Below are 19,517 nucleotides of genomic sequence, written 5' to 3'. Positions count from 1 at the left end.
TTACAATGCTACAAAGTTAATCTGCAAAAAATCGACTTATATTTAAGTAATAAATATTTAGTAATTTTTATGAAAAGATGTGAAATAAAATGTTTTAGTTGTATTTGACATGTTTTGTTATTATTAAATAATAATTTATTATTAATTTGAAGACCGTTAATCACGATTTAATATGTAGCACGCAATATCGCGATCGTGAGACCACGGCGCTACTTTCAAAATGGCGACTCGCGGGTCAACACGTGAGAAAGGATTGTGATCAAAAAACATTTATTTTTTCATTATTTATTGTAATTTATGCATATACTTTCGCCGTGCTGTCCCCCGAATTCAAGCGCTCTAGGCCATCGCTTAGTTTTCCTATATGAATGGGCCCTGCCTGTATATATAGTTAGTCAGTGACATTTTTACTTGGCGGGGAGTCACTTCTGTGACTCGATCATTTGAGGAGAGACACTGTGTTCTCTCAACAAAAGATTTACGTAAAATGAATATCTATATCTATATCTATCTATCTATATCTATATATATATATAAATGGACATGTATGTCCCTATACTGTATTTCACTTTTTCCGCCAAAACTACACATCGCACGTGAATGGTGTTTGTATGTGGTGGTAGCCCCAAGTCTCCATTCGTGCATAGGGGTGGTTGCGTCTCGATAGCTATAAGGGTGCGGGAGATATGAGGCTGAAAGTGATTGAAAGTGGCTTTCTATTTCGAATGTTTTGTTCGAATTTGTTCGAATTAAATTCGAACATAAAATTCGAATATTGGTTCGATTATAGAACGATTGTAAACGTTCCAGAAACGTTGAAAATAGTTCGTTTGACTAAACGTAAAAATTCTCTAATTAGTCTGGAAACGGGGGACCTAATTCTTGCATTCTGTGAAAACGGGTAAGATTGGCTATAATGTAATTATCTTAATTTTCACTATCGTTACTTTTTGCCCAGCGAAGCGGGTCCTTGCAGCTAGATTCTAGATTAATTAGAAAAACAGTCTTTTATATATAAAAAAACTATATTACATACAAATAAAAACCCAGCGAAGCGGGTCCTTGCAGCTAGTATGTTTATAAAAATGTATCAACAAATTTCTACCGAAAAATGTTTATGTTTGTTTGTATAGTTATGGCAACTCAACACTTGGGCGATGCCTTTCGGGTGATTTTTTTAAGGAAAACTGACCCCTATTTGGAGTTATAGACGTGAAGGAAACCCGGAAAAATCCACGTGGCCAGCTCGTTCGAGCGAGGCGCGAACTCACGACCGAACGCCCAGTGTTCAGGGTACGAAGGCCGCTTGGCCACTGGTGGGCACGAAAAATGTTTAAATCACGCTCTTAGTTCATGTTAAAGGCTGGATGACAGAGCTGTTAAAGCGTCAGCCTATCGCTCCGGGGATCAGGGATCAAAACTGAGCGAGCAACATCCAGCAAATTTTTCATGGACGATCAAGCCCGGATATATCGGGCTTGGTCGAACCCACGATGGGTATGAAAAAAGTGTACTTTCTAGTGCCCACAGAGGGGAAGTAATTTTTAAAAATATGAAAAGATAATTGGTTTCATGAAATTAATAACAATAGAATTTTCGTATCTTAAAACATGCAATAAGATGTAAGAAACAAGAATAAGAAATAAGAAATTGTTTTATTTAATTTAAAGATAAAAAATTAAATATTTGTTTACATTTTTTGAAATTTAATACATATAAAATATTCAAACTTTTAGAATATGGAGATAAATAACATCGTAGCATTAAAAATATTAAATAATCAAAAATGTTTTAGTTATGTAATTTTTAAAATTATATATTCATTCCTTTGTCACGAAAATAAATATAATAAACTTATGTATAATTAAAAAAAAAAAAAAACTACACATAGAGTACATGACGTTTATTACGAAACTGAAGGTAAATCGATTTACTAAATTTCAGAACTAAACATTATCACGTGACTTGAAAACGACACATTTTGCTCACGTTGGAAGAGGCGTTCGAATTGGTTGATAATAATTAAAGTTGTAAATATTGTGCATCGTTCCTTCGAAGTTCCTTCTCATATTAAACACAGAACAGCATAAAATGTTAACTTGAATCATTTTATGAAAAATTACCATGATAATTTTTTCATATTGAAGAAAAGTACGAGTAACAATTGAAAATAAGGTAATTTACAAATAAAATGCTAATTCTGGTTATTTAAATGTGATAAAAATTCTAATTTATGTAATATTTTTGTTATATTATTTAGATTGTCTGACATTCGACGAATCACGTGGTTTTCGGTGCTAATTGATAATGACAAGAATTAAGTTTCGGACATTATTTCAGTGTCATGCTTTAAAATATGCTCATTATAAATATCGAGGAAGAATTGCAACGAGAAGTGTTACAACTTGGTCGCACTTGGCATCGGCTTTCAACTCATTACCCAATAAAAAATTTAGTATATTAGAAGAAAAAATGGTTTGTAAATTTTGATATTTCTGATGTTTTATTAATTTATTCTTCACTTAAAAAAAAGAACAATAATCCAATTTATGTGTCATTCTTGATAAAGTAACGGTTTGCCGATTGATAAAGCTGGCAATATCTGAAAATGTTATTTTATCGCTAATGTATTGTTTCCAGAAATTTCTTTTTATTCACAAGATATGCTGCTCGGAGATTATGTAAAACTGACGACTCGGTAAAAATTAAAAATTTATTTATTCATTTTTGATAAAGTAAAACATAAACACAGATAAACACAAACACATCACTTATATATTTATGTATAAATAAAATATAATAATATGTTATATTATAGTGTTAAATTATAAAAAAAGTAAATAAATAAATGATTTTATATATATAAGGATGAATTGATAAATATGTTCATCTATTACAGCATTTTGTAAAGAGTAGTGATAGACACTTGTGTCAACATCCCAATAACCCAATGTATATTAAATAAACAACCAATCAATAGTCGAAATAATTGGGCAGAAATCCTACAAACATTATTAGAAATTAACTGATAAGAACAACTAGAGGTAGATATATCTGGAACTACTAGAGGATAGTCTGGCAGGGAAGAGTCGCTCAGAGGTCCAAGTGATGTAACTGGCCGGCACGCTGCATGGTAAGCGTAGGTTGCAGGTTCAACTCCTGCTCTGGGCCGATTCCTTTTTCTTCCAGACTATTCTAAATTTCTAAATTTAAAATTAAATTATAGTTTCCACTTTAGTTAAGAGATACCACCTCTAGCTGTTCTTATCAGTTAATTTCTAATTATAATATTTATAGGATTTCTGCCTGATTATTTTGGCTGTTGGTTGGTTGGTTTAGACACTTGTGATCAGTGATGTGGAATTGCAGTTTGACTTGCTGTAGTAGGATGTTCTAGGATGGAGTCATAGTAAAATTCTTCCAACTCCAGCAACTCTGATCTTAAATTTTACTATTGTTAAAATGTGAAGTATGAAAAATACTTTTCAATTAATATCTAAAGAAGTTTCATAGAAAATGGACACTTTGATAAATTTACATATCAAAAAGATACTTATCTGTAAAGGCTATTTCATACCAAAATTTTATGTATATCACATGCAATGTGCTGTATACTTTCAGAAAATAGCTTTTATCAATTTAAACAATTATATCCACTTTTTTTTTTTTTTAACACAATACTAGTGTTTACTACGCCAAAATTATATCCACATCAATCATTGGTAGGAAATTAACTATTCCTGTAGAAGCAGAATTAGGAGAAACTATTTTACAAATCACTTTATTGCATCATTCATCAAATTGTTATTTTTTTACATTTTATTGTATTTAATTTAAAAAAAAATGATTAAGGCTAAGACTCCACTACCGTAAAAACGGCGTAAAAACCTCTCGCCGTAAAAGCTTTTAATCACATGACCCTGATAACTTACGCCTGAGCTGGCCGTAAAACCAGCGTAAAAGCGAGTTGAGCTATGTTCAACTTTCGAGGTACCTTCCACCAATCAGAAGTCAGTGAAATCTAGGTCATCGCGACATGAGCTAAAATGGCGGAAAATGAGTTTTTGTGTATGTTCTCTCGTGGCTACCCTAGAATAGATCCGAAAAGATTTATCGAAAGTATTCGTGTATCTACGACAAGAGATAACCCGATTATAATAATGGATACCAAAGGAAATCCTTCAATTTAGAGAAGTATATAATAAAAAAGCTAAGCTTATAAGTGCTATATATTATCTTAATAATACGATAATAAAAGTTAGTATATTAAAGTAACGATATTATTTTTACTACATTTGTAATTATAGTACAGAAAATACTCGTAGAATATAATCATTGTCTTTATATCAATATATCACGTATACAACCGTCTTCCGTTTCCACCAATTCACGTGCGAAGAAGTATTTACTTTCGACACTTGGGCAGCACTGTTGCCGTAAAAACTTTGCGCTAGCCGGACCTCCACCGTAATCCGAGCGCAAACGCAAATAGGTCACGTGATTAAAAGCTTTTATGGCGAGGGATTTTTACGCCGTTTTTACGGTAGTGGAGTCTTAGCCTAAGTTTAAATCAATTTTTGATAATCTATACAAATAAAAATGTAAATGTTCTTTTGTTCAAAATCTTATATCTATTATATCTCATACGTGTATTTGAATGCAATGTTGTGTTCAAATTTCAAAGTAATTGTTAACTGATTACTTTGAAATTTTAACACAACGTTGCATTCAAATACACATATGCTTTTATATTATATAGATGACAAAATTCCCCCCTCGCAGGGGAGAGGGACAAAATTAAGGCTTACCGTGAAGAACTGGCCTTCTATTATTCTATTTTAAATGCGGTTTTTTGCGTTTTTGATTGAATTTTAATAGGGTACACTAAGAAGGGAATTTTTGAAATTCCCTCTTGCAGGGAGTGTTATACATTTATAATAATTATATTTTGAGCCACAGCAATGTATGGATGGGTAGAGCTAGTTAATTAATAAAAGTGGTATTTTTTTAAGATGTAATCTTAGTCAGCCAAAAAACGATAGGAATATGCTTGTCTGAAAATCTTCTATTGCCAAAAAGTCTTGGAAAAACTTTTGAATATGTAAAACTTCTTTACATATTCAAAAGCTTTTCCAAGGTAAATTCGTTATATGCATTTTTTTGATTCACACCATAAATTCCAAGCAATCACTGTATATTCTATCCCCAAAATATCTAATTATTTTACTCAAAAATGTCAAAGAAACTTGACGATAAAGTAAAATTTATACCTTTCTAAACTAGATTTGTCATCCTTTTGCATTTTAAAACAACTGAATAATGAAAGTTTCTCAAAAGTCTATATGCAACATTATTAATTTTAATTGGCAAAGAAAAGAAAAATGGGTTTTTGTCACTCAGAAGGATATATCATACAATCAAGACTGCATTTAAGAAGATTAATAAGATGATGTCAAAGGAAAACTCTCCAGGCCCACCAGTGGCCAAGTGGTTCTTTTCCCTGAACACTGGGAGTTTGGTTTTGGGTTCATACCTCACCAGGATGGGCTGGCCATATAGAGTTTTCCGTGTTTTCTCCATGTCCGTAACGCCTGAATAGAGGCCAGTTACCCTTAAAAAGACCTCCTGGAAAGCATCCCCCTAGGCAGATCACCCAAGTGTTGCATTGCCATAAATTAATAAACAAACAAACAAACAAACAAAAACCCTGCAACTCGGAGAATGATATCTAAGCAACTGAAAATATCTCAGCAGACAATACAAAGGGTTATTAGAGAAGATTTAGGTAAAGAATGTAGTCAGAAAAAGGCTTCTGCATACTGAGTCTCACAAGGTTGATTGAAAAACCAACTATCATAAACTTTACAAGACCCATTTAGTGGGATCAAAATCTGGATTTGCTATCACAATCAATGAGGCTTTGTTCAATATGCAAGACTACAGTGGTACCAGGAAAATCTGTTTCATGAAGACTAATACAAAGTTTAAAAACTTTGTCAAAAAAAACTTGAAAAGTTTGGGAAGAAAATGATGATTATTAGTGTATTGTTAAGGCTTAAGCCAGCGGTTCCCAAAGTGTGTGCTGCGGCTTCTTCATGGGCGCCACGAAATGTTATAAAATTTTTATAATTTTACTTAATTTAAAAAATATTGGTTATTTTGCAAATTGTACTTAATTTAAAAATTGATTATTTTGCAAATTGCAATTTGACATAGGGCACCTTGGAAAAATCTGGATTTAGCAAGGGTGCTGAGAATCAAAAAAGTTTGGGAACCACTGGCTTAAGCCATTACATCTCATTACAGTTCACAAAAGGTGAAGGTGAATGCCAAATACTATGTCAATGTTGTTTTGGTACCATTACTGTAGAGAGTATAGACTAAACTTGAAAAACTATCCAGGAGAATGTCCCACAGTTTTTGTTTACCATGACACAATATTATTAAGGTGTGTTTCAAATTTATACGGACACGAAAAAATTAAAGTGAAACACAAATTTGCTGCATTAAGTGACAAATGTTTTATTAAAAATAACATGGATTTACATGTTTCTACACTGCAAAATAAGAATTTTAATCAAACATTAATATTTTGTCACTGAAAATAATATTTTTGAAAATCTTATACAAAAAAACTGTTACATATTTATCCGGACAGGCACTCATTTTATGACTTAAACAGAATATTGTTTAGTTTCAAGCATTGAAATATGCAAATTAGCTTACATATCTAATTGTAATACAAATTCTTTACGTTGTTCAACGTTCTAAAATGGGTAGAACAAAGAATTTATCTGATTATGAAAAAGGGAAGATTGATGCCTATAAATCACAAGGCAAGTCAATAAGAGAAATTGCAGCATATATAAATCGTCCAAAATCAACTGTTGGTGATTATTTATCAAAAAGACGTGGCAAGGATGTACCAAAATTCAAGACAGGTCCAAAACCCAAGCTTACTCCTCGAGATTGTAGACAAATCATCAAGGTTTGCTCCACAAAACAAACATCAGTAAGAAAAATAAAACAAGAATTAGACTTGCCTTGTAGCAGCACAACAGTGTGGAGAGTTTTAAATAAATCTCCAATGTTAAAATTCAGAAAAAAAGCTGTAATGCCACCACTTTCATTAAAGCACAAAAGTGACAGACTTGATTGGGCACAAAAACACATGACATGGTCCGAAGAATGGATTGAAGTTTTGTTCAGTGATGAAAAAAAATTCAACTTAGATGGTCCAGACGGTTGGAAGTATTATTGGCACGATTTAAGAACCGAAAAACAAATATTTTCAAAACGCCAAATGGGTGGGGGATCAATAATGGTGTGGGGTGCGTTTGGATTCAACGGAACCACAGATTTAGCATTTATAACTCAAAGAATGAATTCAAAGAAGTATCAAGGCATGCTTGAAGATCATTTATTGGAAGCTGGACCAAATATTTGTGGACCAAATTGGATCTTTCAACAAGACAATGCCCCTGTGCATGCCTCTAAATCAACAAAAATGTGGTTTAAACGTAAAAATATTAATCTGATGACATGGCCTGCTAGAAGCCCTGACCTGAATCCGATGGAAAATCTTTGGGGGATGATGGTTCGTACAGTTTATGCCAATGGAAAGCAGTTTTCCACAATTCATGATTTGAAGGCAGCAATTTCAGATGCTTGGGATAAACTTAAGATTGAATTCCTTCAGAATCTAATTGAAACAATGCCTAATTGAGTATTTAATGTAATTAAGTTAAATGGTGGTTACATTGGCAATTAAATTGTAAGAAAACTTTGCAATTTGAAACCTGTCCGGATAAATATGTAACAGTTTTTTTGTATAAGAGTTTCATAAACATTATTTTCAGTGACAAAATGTTAATGTTTGATTAAAATTCTTATTTTGCAATGTGGAAACATGTAAATCCATGTTATTTTTAATAAAACACTTATCACTTAATGCAGCAAATTTGTATTTCACTTTAATTTTTTCGTGTCCGTATAAATTTGAAACACACCTTACACATAGCCAAATTTAAGTCTTACACAGGTTCCAATAAAGTCAGAAGGAAATCCAGATCTTCTTCTTCAGTGTTTATATGGAGATTTTAGCTCTTTATAGACTTTCTCCGAGTCACCAACTCTCCGGTTCCCCTACTTAAATTGTCTGGTACATGCTATGTATGCCTCTAACGCCGCCACTAGGTGGCGGGGTGTGAGCTGTGTCGTTGGCACATAGATCTCCCACAGTGTGCTATTCTTATTTAGTCTCACCCCCAAGGCAGTGCCCAGGTCTCTGCAAGCCACTTTATATTTCTGACATTCAAGCCAGTAGTGCACCGTCGTTTCCCTCTCCGTACAGTGAGGGCATTGAGGCGTGTCGTGTAGCCGTCTGGAGTGAAAAAGGCATTTAAAGGGGCCGTTTCCGCATGCGAGAATCGTCTCCATGTACCTGTTCGACGCATATTGATAGTGCCAGTTGACAAACGGACAAAGATAGTCCCTTTCCTTTCTCCTCAAATCAGACGTCCAAAGATTTGTGAGCTGCTGAACTACCCGCTCCCTGTCCGCCCTTGCCACGTCCCTGGGCATTAACATCTGCCAGATCGATCCATCAGGTTCCCCGAGCCTCGCCATCCTATCTGCACCTTCGTTAATTAATACCCCTGTATGTCCTGGGGTCCACCCTGCCATGCAGGCTTCCCTCCTTGTACCAAGGCCCGCTGCCAGGTCAATCATGCCCGGGGATGAAAACCCCACATTTGCCACAGCAGTGAGAACTGACAAGCTATCTGAAAAAACAGCGCTTGAAAAACTGCCCCATCACCCTTAGGGACCACAGGAGGCCCAGTGCCTCTGCCCCAAACACACAGCAGGTCTCGTAGAGTAACCAGGCCTCTGACCTTCCCTGCGACGGGACCACTATCCCTAAAAACGTTCTTCCCTCCGACTTCGATGCATCCACCCCCAAAAGAATCCACTTTGGCCACTTGGTATCCGTTATCCAACGAAAATGGGCCTGATACGTTTCCGGTGGTAGCCCTTCTACCTCCCTATAATCGGTCAAACTCAACCTCCTCCTAACTTCTTCCGCCTCCAGCGGCACCGACTGTTGTTTGTAGATCCAGTTGATTGGTAATTTTATGCGGCTGGCTTCCTCATACAGCCAGGCTACATATGGCTGTTGGTTCTTTCTCCATTTGTAGTATAAAAGAGCTTCCTTTGCTGCCAAGATCCGATTTAACGGACTATATCGCCTTCTGGAGATGTTAACCATCCCGATCTTTAACGCCTTCATCCGAATCCACTCCCTCAATGGTATATAATTAATTTCAGCATACAATGACCTCAGAGGGGTCGTATGTGAGACCCCCAAGGCTGTTCGTAATGCTTCCCGTATCGGCCCCTCAATCCAGGCTAACGTCGACCATGGCGCTCCCACCAGCACCGGTGCCCCGAACTTCGCCATTGGACCCATCGCTGCCCTTATTATCCTCAGTAGATACTCTCGTCTGGGCCTCGTTACGTCTTGAAGTAAAGTATTTTAATAATGCCCCTGCTTTTGTTAGCTTAGAACGCAGAAAGTCTGCATGAACCCTCCAGGTAAACATTTTGTGAAAATGGACCCCTAGAATCCGCAACTCGTCTCTCTGGGGAATAACCCCTGGACCCATGGTCAACACAACCTCCAGCCATCTCTTCTTCGGTGAAATATCCATTAACCCGCTCTTCTGTATCGAAAATGTAAGACTCCATGTGGACGCCCAGTTGTCAAGTACATCAAGCGCTGTCTGCACGTACTGTACCGCACGTGCCTGATTCGCACTGGCAGCGATAAGAAATATGTCATCGGCATACACGACCATCTTAATCGTGGGCGGCATTATTTTCCACAAGTCCGCTAGGTAGCAAGTAAATAACATTGGAGCCAAGACACTCCCCTGCGGGACTCCCTGCACAAAACTGTGGCAGTCTGACAACACTCCTCTCCATCTCACCCGAAACACTCTTTGGATGAGGAAAGACTCTAGCCACCTGAGAGCCTTACCACGTATCCCCAGCCTCGCCATCTTGTTCAGAAGCCCGTATTGGCACACGGAATCATATGCCCCCTCCAAGTCTAGGGTACTATGTACATCCACTTGTTTTGGCCACGGGCTATTGCTATTTCGTGATGTATTGCAACGAGGGCTTCCTCAACTCCTCTATATGGGAGGAACCCAAAGTGATCGACCGTTATCCGATTTTCTCTCGCTAACATTTGCTGAATTCGCTGTAGGACCATACGTTCAAAGGTCTTTGCTATATGGGAGATGAGCGAAATGGGCCTTTAAGATGTCACCTGGGTGGCTGGTCTACCTGATTTGCGATGGGTACAATTGTTGCCCATCGCTGACATGCGATGGGCACAATTGTTGCGATTTTCCAGTCTGATGGGATCTCCCCTGTCTCCCATATCGCATTAAAAGTGTCCAGGAGGTCCCGCAGCCCTTCCTTTGGCAGAGCTCTTAGTTCCTGGGCCCCTATATGGTCCGGACCCGGCGCCGTGGATTTCATCTTCTGGATTGCAAGACGGATATCGTGCAGCGTAAACTGTTTGTCCTCCCCTCCCTCGCTTGACCGTCCTAGATCCCATTGGGGCGCAAAATACTCTGCAGCCTGGGGCGACCAAAATAAGCTGCCAACGCCTCCGCCTGTTCATAAGGTGCGACCAGCACCTCTGGGTTGGTAAGAATCCTATAATCGTCAGCGTTATCTGGGGGGCTCTGAGCCGTCTGAAGATCTGATAAATGGCAGATTTTTCCAGTGGCCGCCCACATGCCCGTTACCATCACTCTCGTCTTGACCACCGTACCGTCCTTCAGAGCTCCCCACTGAGCCGCTTATACTGGGCCCACCAGCTCTGTGATACCATTTTTCTGGCCAGCCGGAGCGCCCTCTGCTTCTTTGCCCGCATCTGCCTGCACTCCATAGTCCATTACGGCGGAACGCCCGGAGGCAAGGCCTGGGAAACCTCCGTTGTAGCCGCCACTGCCTGCCGAATCCTTCCGAGCAGTCCCTGATAGGAGCTCGGGCCGAGGTTGCTGCTCTGCCGCATCCGCTCTGTGTATGAACCCCAGTCTGCGTGTTTCCGGGTCTGGTATCCTGCTCCTTTCGTGAGGCCCCTTTCATTTGTACGGTCAGAACTATCGGAAGATGGTCACTCGTAAGGTTGTCTCCACTCAGCTCCCACATGATGTCTCCCAGCAGGTCTGTTGAGCTCATGGTGACGTCGATGGCTGTTCCTCTGCCAGCGCTGACACAGGTGGGATCCCCCGAGTTTAAACACCCTATCTTGGCCGTCGTCATCCATTCAAATAGGATCCTTCCAGCTCTGTCTGGCCTTCTACACCCCTCATCCCAGTGAGGATGGTGGGCATTCCAATCTCCCCCTATCAGTCGTGACCGATGGTCTCTCTGGATGGCTTCTTCGAGAGCCACCTTCGTAAGCTGCCCATGCGGGGCATACAGATTTACAACAGACAAAGGCCTGTCCGCCACAAAAACCAAAGTTTCCTGGTACTCCAGCCCGCTGTCCGCCACCCTGTTCCATATGTGCCTGGCTGACCACCGTTTCACTACCACCATGAGCAGACCCCCAGTCCTACCGGACGGTCCGACCGAAAGACCGTAAACCCCGGCAACCCAAAACCGACCCCTGGCCCCAGCCATGTTTCCTGAATCAGGATAACGTCCACTGTATTGAACCATTCCGCCGTAAGGATCAATTCCCGTTTTGCCCTGACCCCCCCTGCGTTCCATTGAACTATCCGAATCGTTCCCTTCCCCTGAGCCCTATTATCCATTGTTGGGTTTACCGATCGATTGGCGCCTTCGCAGTTTTACCAGTTCCGCTGGTGTCATCGGAGGGATGTCTTCCATCGACTGTGTCTGCATTGTCCCCAGACCATGCCATGCCTCCTCCCCTGATTGAGCCTCGTCGGTATCTGAGTACACTGGGATCCTTCTCTGCTGGGGCGTAGGCCCTTTCTTCTTCTTGCTCAATTGCTGGTCGTCTCCTTCCACTGCTTTCTGAGGCGGGCGCTTCCTTGGACCTACCATCCCCTCTGACCCCTCACTCACCCTGTCCCTTGCCCGTCCCCCTGACGTCATTTGTTGTACCCGGTCATCTGTCCCAACCGCTGATTTAACGCCCTTAATTCCTCCCGCAGGGCCTGCACTGCCACTTCTAGGACTGTGAGCCTGCTGTTCTTTCCTCGCTGTAGCTCCATTATCTTCTTGCCCTCCTTCCTGCTCCCGTCCACTTCTCTGGAATCCTGGTTGACCTGCCCGGTGTACCTGGGGCATAGCGTCTGCCACTTTTTGAGCGTAAGTTTGGGGGCTCCCCCGTTGGGTCTGTTTGACCTCTGCGTATGAACACCAATTCTGCACACACAGTTTCAACATTTGTGCTTCCTGCCGATATAGTGGACACTTTGTCGACTTACTGCTGTGGTCCCCATGACAACGGATACATCTGTCCCCTGTTTGTGTACAAATATCCGGGTCATGGTCCTCCCCACACTGCGGACACCGACGTCTCCCCCGACAAAACCGCGCCGAGTGCCCAAAAGAGAGGCAACGGTCACATTGCCTCTGCCGCGGGATGTATCTTTCGCAAGGAAACCATTGGTAATACAGTTTGACCGATGTAATCAGTAAACCGCACTCGCTACCAAGAAGATAACCGTCTGGCTTGGCTGGCGGACGTCACCATCCTTTCGCGTGAACCTGCGGACCTCAATAACCAGATGCCCGGCCTCCCGTAAGGCCTCCAGAATTTCCGCGACCGTGATCGTAGTATCCATGCCACGAAGGAGGTAATCCGTCTGTGCACTATCCGGAGCCAAACGCCCCGAACAGGGGACCCTGCCAAGTCCGTTATTTTTAGTGCTCCCTCAATTGCCTCCCAGTCTCTTGACTTCACTATCAAGAACCCGCTCCTTGCGTACCGAACATCCGACAGAACCTCCGGTCTTGGAAAGTGTGGTTGCAGTGTCCGGTACACTTCCGCCGGCCGGAGCTGCCTAAGCGGAGAAACCCCCTCCAAGAACACCGCGTATACGTGTTCCTTCGGTAACTTGGCCCGAATATTCTGGAATTTATCCAGCTCGGTTAACCCGGAATAAACCCGGAAGGGAACCGTATCCCCGCATTGTCCCGACCCTGCCGGGACCAATACTTCCCCCGGTAGTTCGACTACCTTCACCTTTGCCGCGTATGCAACAAAAACCTCCTACCTGTGTTGTCGACCCACAATCCAGGGATACTTCCAGACTGTTCTACACTCCACTCACACTTCGCTCTCTCTTCTCTACTAACGCACTTCCACTCACAGACTCTCACAAAGAATACTCTTGCCACCTGGAAATCCAGATCAATGCTGGTCAGAACATTTCCATAAAATCATCAGATGTGAATCCCATGGATATTTTTTGGTTTGGCTTTCTGAAGATCTTTCTGCAGGAGGACAGCAACACTAAGTAAGGCTTTAAATGAAGAGAGGGAAGAAATAACCTGTGAAAAAGTGATTGAAGTCTATCCTGCATACAAATTAGAATTAAGAACTGTTAGTACAAGGAATGGAAAACATATTAAATATAAAAAAGCTAGCCAAAAGAACCAAAGAACTTAAAATTTAACGATTTAAAGTAAAATTAAAACTGGATAAAATAGCATGCTTTACCCTCTGTAGTTAATGGTACCATTCTAAGTTTTACTTCATTCTGTCCCACCCCAAAAGTAAAATTAAATGATTTTTTTAGTTAATATCTAAACATTCTGTGTATATTGTTTTAGATTTTGATTGTAAATTTTAGTTTAATTTAGTATTTATATTTGATTGTAAACTATAGTTTTCTATGGAGGAAGGATATGGTTTGATATGCAAGGATAGGCATATGCCTGTCTGAAAATCTACTATTACCATTATGAAAATCACTGAAAATTGAAAATAAAGGAAAAACTGTGTCCTTTCTTGTTTCAATGAAGGACACAATAATATGGTATAAAAGAAAATACATTGGAAGAGGGGACAGTTTGTCAGTACAAAAATATTGGGGGGGCACATTCCTCTGTCTCTTATGTATCAATGCATTTGCTCTTAGTTCCCACAGGGCAGAGAGTTAAAAAAAAAAAAAAACACAAAGGGCTATCACAGCTGCTAGTATATGCTCATCAATGTTTACTTACAAATACTCTACAGTTTAAATAACTTACTTGTTAGATTAAGTTACTTCTGTGAATCATGTGTAGATAGCATAGAGACTAGCTTAAACTTAAAAAAATGAAGTACATGTGAACAGCAGAGATACTACTATAAGATGTGTTGATACTTAATGTTATCATGTAGACTGGACTTACATGCTACTCTCTAAATCAACATTTATTTTTTTATTTTTTAATACTCAATTGAAAATAGTGTTTTTAATAAAAATTAATCATAAAATAGTTTATGTAAATGGTGTTTTTAAATTAATTTTTTTTTAAAATTTGTATATGATTAATTAAATATATATGCTGTATTTGATATAATTTTTATATTAAGCCTATATTAACTGTTTAATAAAATCTTTTGTTTTTAGGGATTATTTGGTTATAGAGAACTTAATGATCCTCTTGGGTTTGAATTAATGAAAGAAAATGCTATTCTAGAAGCTAGAAGTTTGGTAAATGAAGCACTTTCTCCTGATAGGAAACAGAAAATTGTTGAAATATTTGATATGTTGTCTGATACATTATGCAAGGTTGCTGATTTGGTAAGTGAACTATTTCAAATATCTTTGATTCAAAGTCATGATAAGCATGAGATAACCCAACAGTTAATTCTGCACAGGTTGCATGGCATATCATTGATGCTATGGCAAATATTTTGTAAGGTTAAAAAAAATTGTTGTTTGAACTTGATTCTTTGAGTTCCATTCTACACACTTGAAAGTTACTTGGAGAATAAAGATAAAACTCCAATTTTTTATTGTGAGAAGTAAGTAGGGATGAACTGATACTCAATATCAGCTGATAACAAAAAAATTAAAATTAGTTAAGCCATTAGTCTAATGAGAATACATGCTGCTACAGAATAAATATTTCAATTTTTTTATTAGTGTCAATTTTTTGAAAAATAGACAAAACTTAATATTCAAATTTAAGCTATGGCTTATTGTTATCAATTTTATTTTAAATTTTTCTTCTAGCATCTAACTATATAATTTATAATTCAGTCATAAAAGTAGAATTGATATTTTTTATTAAGTAGACTCCAATAGATTATAATTAAAAAATAATACAATATTTATTGTGTTTAAAATTATAGAAGTTTTAAAAAAGCTCGTAAATGTGTTGTCTTGTTAATAATTAATTGAATATGTCATAAAAAGCATCTAATTACTTTCCGAGCTGTTATGTGATGTAACAGAGGAGAAAGTATAACAATCAATCAAAAAATTACCCCCTAAGATTTTTACATTTTTGGACTCTGGACCTAAAAAAAATCCCAACTTTTTTACATTTCTTGACATTTCAAGAAATGTAAAAAAGTTGGGGGTTTTTTCAATATATGTGGATGTTAGTGTGTGTGGGTGAGCACAATTTTTTTCACCTCCTTTGAAACTCAACTCTTGTTCCTTTTGTTGAAAATTTCTGAAATTTTGCGGGTAGGTTTGGATATTAGGGAGAAATTGTTTTTACAAATTTTCAGGAAAATCAGATCATTAGTTTGGAAAATATGGCCCCCTTAATATCTTCCAAACCAATTAGAAGCCTTTAAAGATAATGGCAGCAATTTTTAGAGATGAAAACAAATAATGTTGAGAAAGTCCAGCAACAACATTGCCAACTTGTTTCAATAGTCCGATTTAAAGGTTTGAATAAATGAAAATTCTTTAAAGAAATTTTTGGCGGGGAAATGCTTTGCAGATCAGGAGGAATCAGACAACACCATTCTGGACTACTTCATAATTTGCTTGAAGGCAACTTGACAAGCAATGGTACCGAGAAGGTATGTTCAAACTAGTGTCAGGCTGGGATAAATGTCCCAATATTTACGGTAATTATGTTGCGAAATAAACAAAAGTATGTAGTTTTTGTGGAATATATTAAATATTTTCTTTAATTATAAATGCTAGTGTAATTTTGGCCTGTACCTTTAATATCAGACTCCTCTCATATTAATGACTGTATAGTAGAGAAATGAAAATGCAACCTGTTGGATTTTTTTTTTGTCGGGCTTATATTACCAAACCAATTCAATTTTACCAAATGATTATGATTATGATTAATGATCTATTTTCATAGTTCTAAATCAAATTTCCTGGGTCATTGAAATTTGAAACAAAAATTTCAAAATTATACTTTCTCTTCTAACTTTTATATTTGTTAAGATTTTTCAATAAAATTTAATAGCAAATGTATCACTTCATTATTCTTTCTTAGAAATTTATTGCATGATGTCATTGACTCATTTCAATACAAAATTCAATTATACTAAGTTTCACTGTCCTATTTATACTGAATTTCCCAAACATAATTATAAAGATCTCATACTTGTATAATTAATTCAAATTAATTATACATATTGGATTTTTAATTGTTATACAGTGCGAAAGTAAAGTCCCTCATAGTGGGCCAACCCATGAGACTCAGTCAAGTGGTGACATCATAACTTTAACTCTTTCAACATGCAGTCTGCTGTAGTGTCATTACTTTGTTCCTGGTTTCATTTCCCCACTCTCTTTAGAGGGATCTCAATGCATTTTTCTGTTTTCTGAACTGAATTTTGAAGATATATTTCTTCTTAGTTTTCCATAAAAATCTCTGTGTATCTAGTGTATATATATATATCTACGCATCTAAACAAATATATATATAAACACTTAATTATCATTCTACAACTATTTGCTGTGGAGTTATAGAGAATTACTCTTCCTCCAAAGTGTATCCAAAGATGTTTTGATGTTCATATCATTCAGAGTTGTCACATGTAATTGTTTCTTCCTGATTTTTCTGAGCCTTCAAACAAGTAGAGTACAAATCTTGCTTTGTTTATTTTTATTCTTTCAATTCTGGTAATTTTTCTGTGTATACAAGATGGTTACAATTAAGTTACTGACAGCATTCAGAGCAATGTAGAAAATAATCTACTTAACCATCAATTTTCACTATTATCTTTTATCCTAATAAGAATGTTGGAGAAGAGAATTTAAAAAAAAAATAATAATTATTATTTTCATATCATCAGATGACATTGGTATAGTAAAATAAAGAAAATATTAAGTTGAACAAATAATCTTTATTTTACAAATTTTACAAATCAAGAGTCAAAATGTGCTGGAATCAAATACAGCATGATTCACAGTTGCTTGAAGCATGTCTTAGAGAGTGGTTGTATTTTCTTTGTCTTCAGTCTAGCTAAATGATTGAGCATTACCTTGATAAATTCAGCTTTTCAAATAACTCCATAACCAAAAATTACATGGGATTAGGTTAGGGAAATATGGTGGCTAAGCATTAAAAACCATTCAAGAAATTAACCTGTCCTCACCAAATGTACACAATACACAACAATTGTGTTGTTTTATATGTAATATGGGATGGTGTTTTATCCTGTGTTAAATTTATGCAGGTAGGCAATTTTTTTTCTGCAAGTCAGGATAATTTTGTGGCAGATATATATATAACAAGCTGCATTCACTGATTGACACACTGGACCTTGAGGCACGATTGCTTCAATGTGTTTTGCGTGACTCTCACACACGACCAATTGCAATATTGTGAGAAATTATGTAACATGTTTTGGTACAGCAACACCATCTCGTAGAATAAAAGTTAACTAATTGTTTTTATTTTGAAATTTTTTTTTCCCTGTTAAGGTAACTAACTACCAATTTATTTATTTATTATGGTCTGTCAAGTAGAATCTTCTCTACATCACTGTAAGTGCTGTCAGTTTAACTATAAATACCCTTTACTTGCATTTTTATAAACATATTGTGTTTTACTGTTACAAATCATCTCAATTTTGATGCCATATTTTTCTGATTTGGAATGTAATATGCTGAAAAAGAAAAAGATTGTCCACAAAGTCCCAAGTTGTTCAAGTAGTCTTTTCTCCTGGGGTAAATGCTTCACATTGATTTTTTTCAACATATGAATGTTGGAACATCATGTCTGTGGCATTTTCTGCATTGTATTGTAATTTACTGTAATTCTATTTAAACAATATTAACTATATTATTTACAATTATTTAATCTACAGTAGACCCCCCTATAACGCGTAGGTACGTTCCACGTTATATGAATTTCACATTGTAGGAATCCTTAAATACATGAGCCAATCGCAGCCCGACACGTGTGAAGTTTACGGACTACGGCTGTTTGAAAGGTTTTCTTCCATAAAATTAATNTTGTTCAATATGCAAGACTACAGTGGTACCAGGAAAATCTGTTTCATGAAGACTAATACAAAGTTTAAAAACTTTGTCAAAAAAAACTTGAAAAGTTTGGGAAGAAAATGATGATTATTAGTGTATTGTTAAGGCTTAAGCCAGCGGTTCCCAAAGTGTGCGCTGCGGCTTCTTCATGGGCGCCACGAAATATTATAAAATTTTTATAATTTTACTTAATTTAAAAAATATTGGTTATTTTGCAAATTGTACTTAATTTAAAAATTGATTATTTTGCAAATTGCAATTTGACATAGGGCACCTTGGAAAAATCTGGATTTAGCAAGGGTGCTGAGAATCAAAAAAGTTTGGGAACCACTGGCTTAAGCCATTACATCTCATTACAGTTCACAAAAGGTGAAGGTGAATGCCAAATACTATGTCAATGTTGTTTTGGTACCATTACTGTAGAGAGTATAGACTAAACTTGAAAAACTATCCAGGAGAATGTCCCACAGTTTTTGTTTACCATGACACAATATTATTAAGGTGTGTTTCAAATTTATACGGACACGAAAAAATTAAAGTGAAACACAAATTTGCTGCATTAAGTGACAAATGTTTTATTAAAAATAACATGGATTTACATGTTTCTACACTGCAAAATAAGAATTTTAATCAAACATTAATATTTTGTCACTGAAAATAATATTTTTGAAAATCTTATACAAAAAAACTGTTACATATTTATCCGGACAGGCACTCATTTTATGACTTAAACAGAATATTGTTTAGTTTCAAGCATTGAAATATGCAAATTAGCTTACATATCTAATTGTAATACAAATTCTTTACGTTGTTCAACGTTCTAAAATGGGTAGAACAAAGAATTTATCTGATTATGAAAAAGGGAAGATTGATGCCTATAAATCACAAGGCAAGTCAATAAGAGAAATTGCAGCATATATAAATCGTCCAAAATCAACTGTTGGTGATTATTTATCAAAAAGACGTGGCAAGGATGTACCAAAATTCAAGACAGGTCCAAAACCCAAGCTTACTCCTCGAGATTGTAGACAAATCATCAAGGTTTGCTCCACAAAACAA

At 37.1% G+C, this 19,517-nt stretch overlaps 1 protein-coding gene across 1 annotated transcript in view; it reads left to right on the top strand.

Annotated features, from left to right (window-relative positions):
* Positions 1-844: 844 nt before the first annotated feature.
* The window catches only part of LOC111628542 (mitochondrial intermediate peptidase-like), a 32,446-nt gene continuing 13,773 nt past the window's right edge, over positions 845-19,517 (top strand). The window contains exons 1-4 of the mRNA XM_023372354.1: positions 845-901; positions 1,945-2,175; positions 2,261-2,475; positions 14,616-14,789. Of these exons, the coding sequence (XP_023228122.1) occupies positions 2,308-2,475; positions 14,616-14,789 (342 nt within the window). The 5' untranslated portion in view covers positions 845-901; positions 1,945-2,175; positions 2,261-2,307. The remainder of the gene's footprint in view (positions 902-1,944; positions 2,176-2,260; positions 2,476-14,615; positions 14,790-19,517) is intronic.

Source organism: Centruroides sculpturatus, unplaced genomic scaffold, assembly GCF_000671375.1.
Source record: "Centruroides sculpturatus isolate CEXI.00-Female unplaced genomic scaffold, Cexi_2.0 scaffold217, whole genome shotgun sequence".
In the NCBI taxonomy this organism is placed as follows: Eukaryota; Metazoa; Arthropoda; class Arachnida; order Scorpiones; family Buthidae; genus Centruroides; species Centruroides sculpturatus.
The sequence above is the reverse complement of the archived record's forward strand: the minus strand, read 5'-3'. Positions and strand labels throughout refer to the sequence as shown.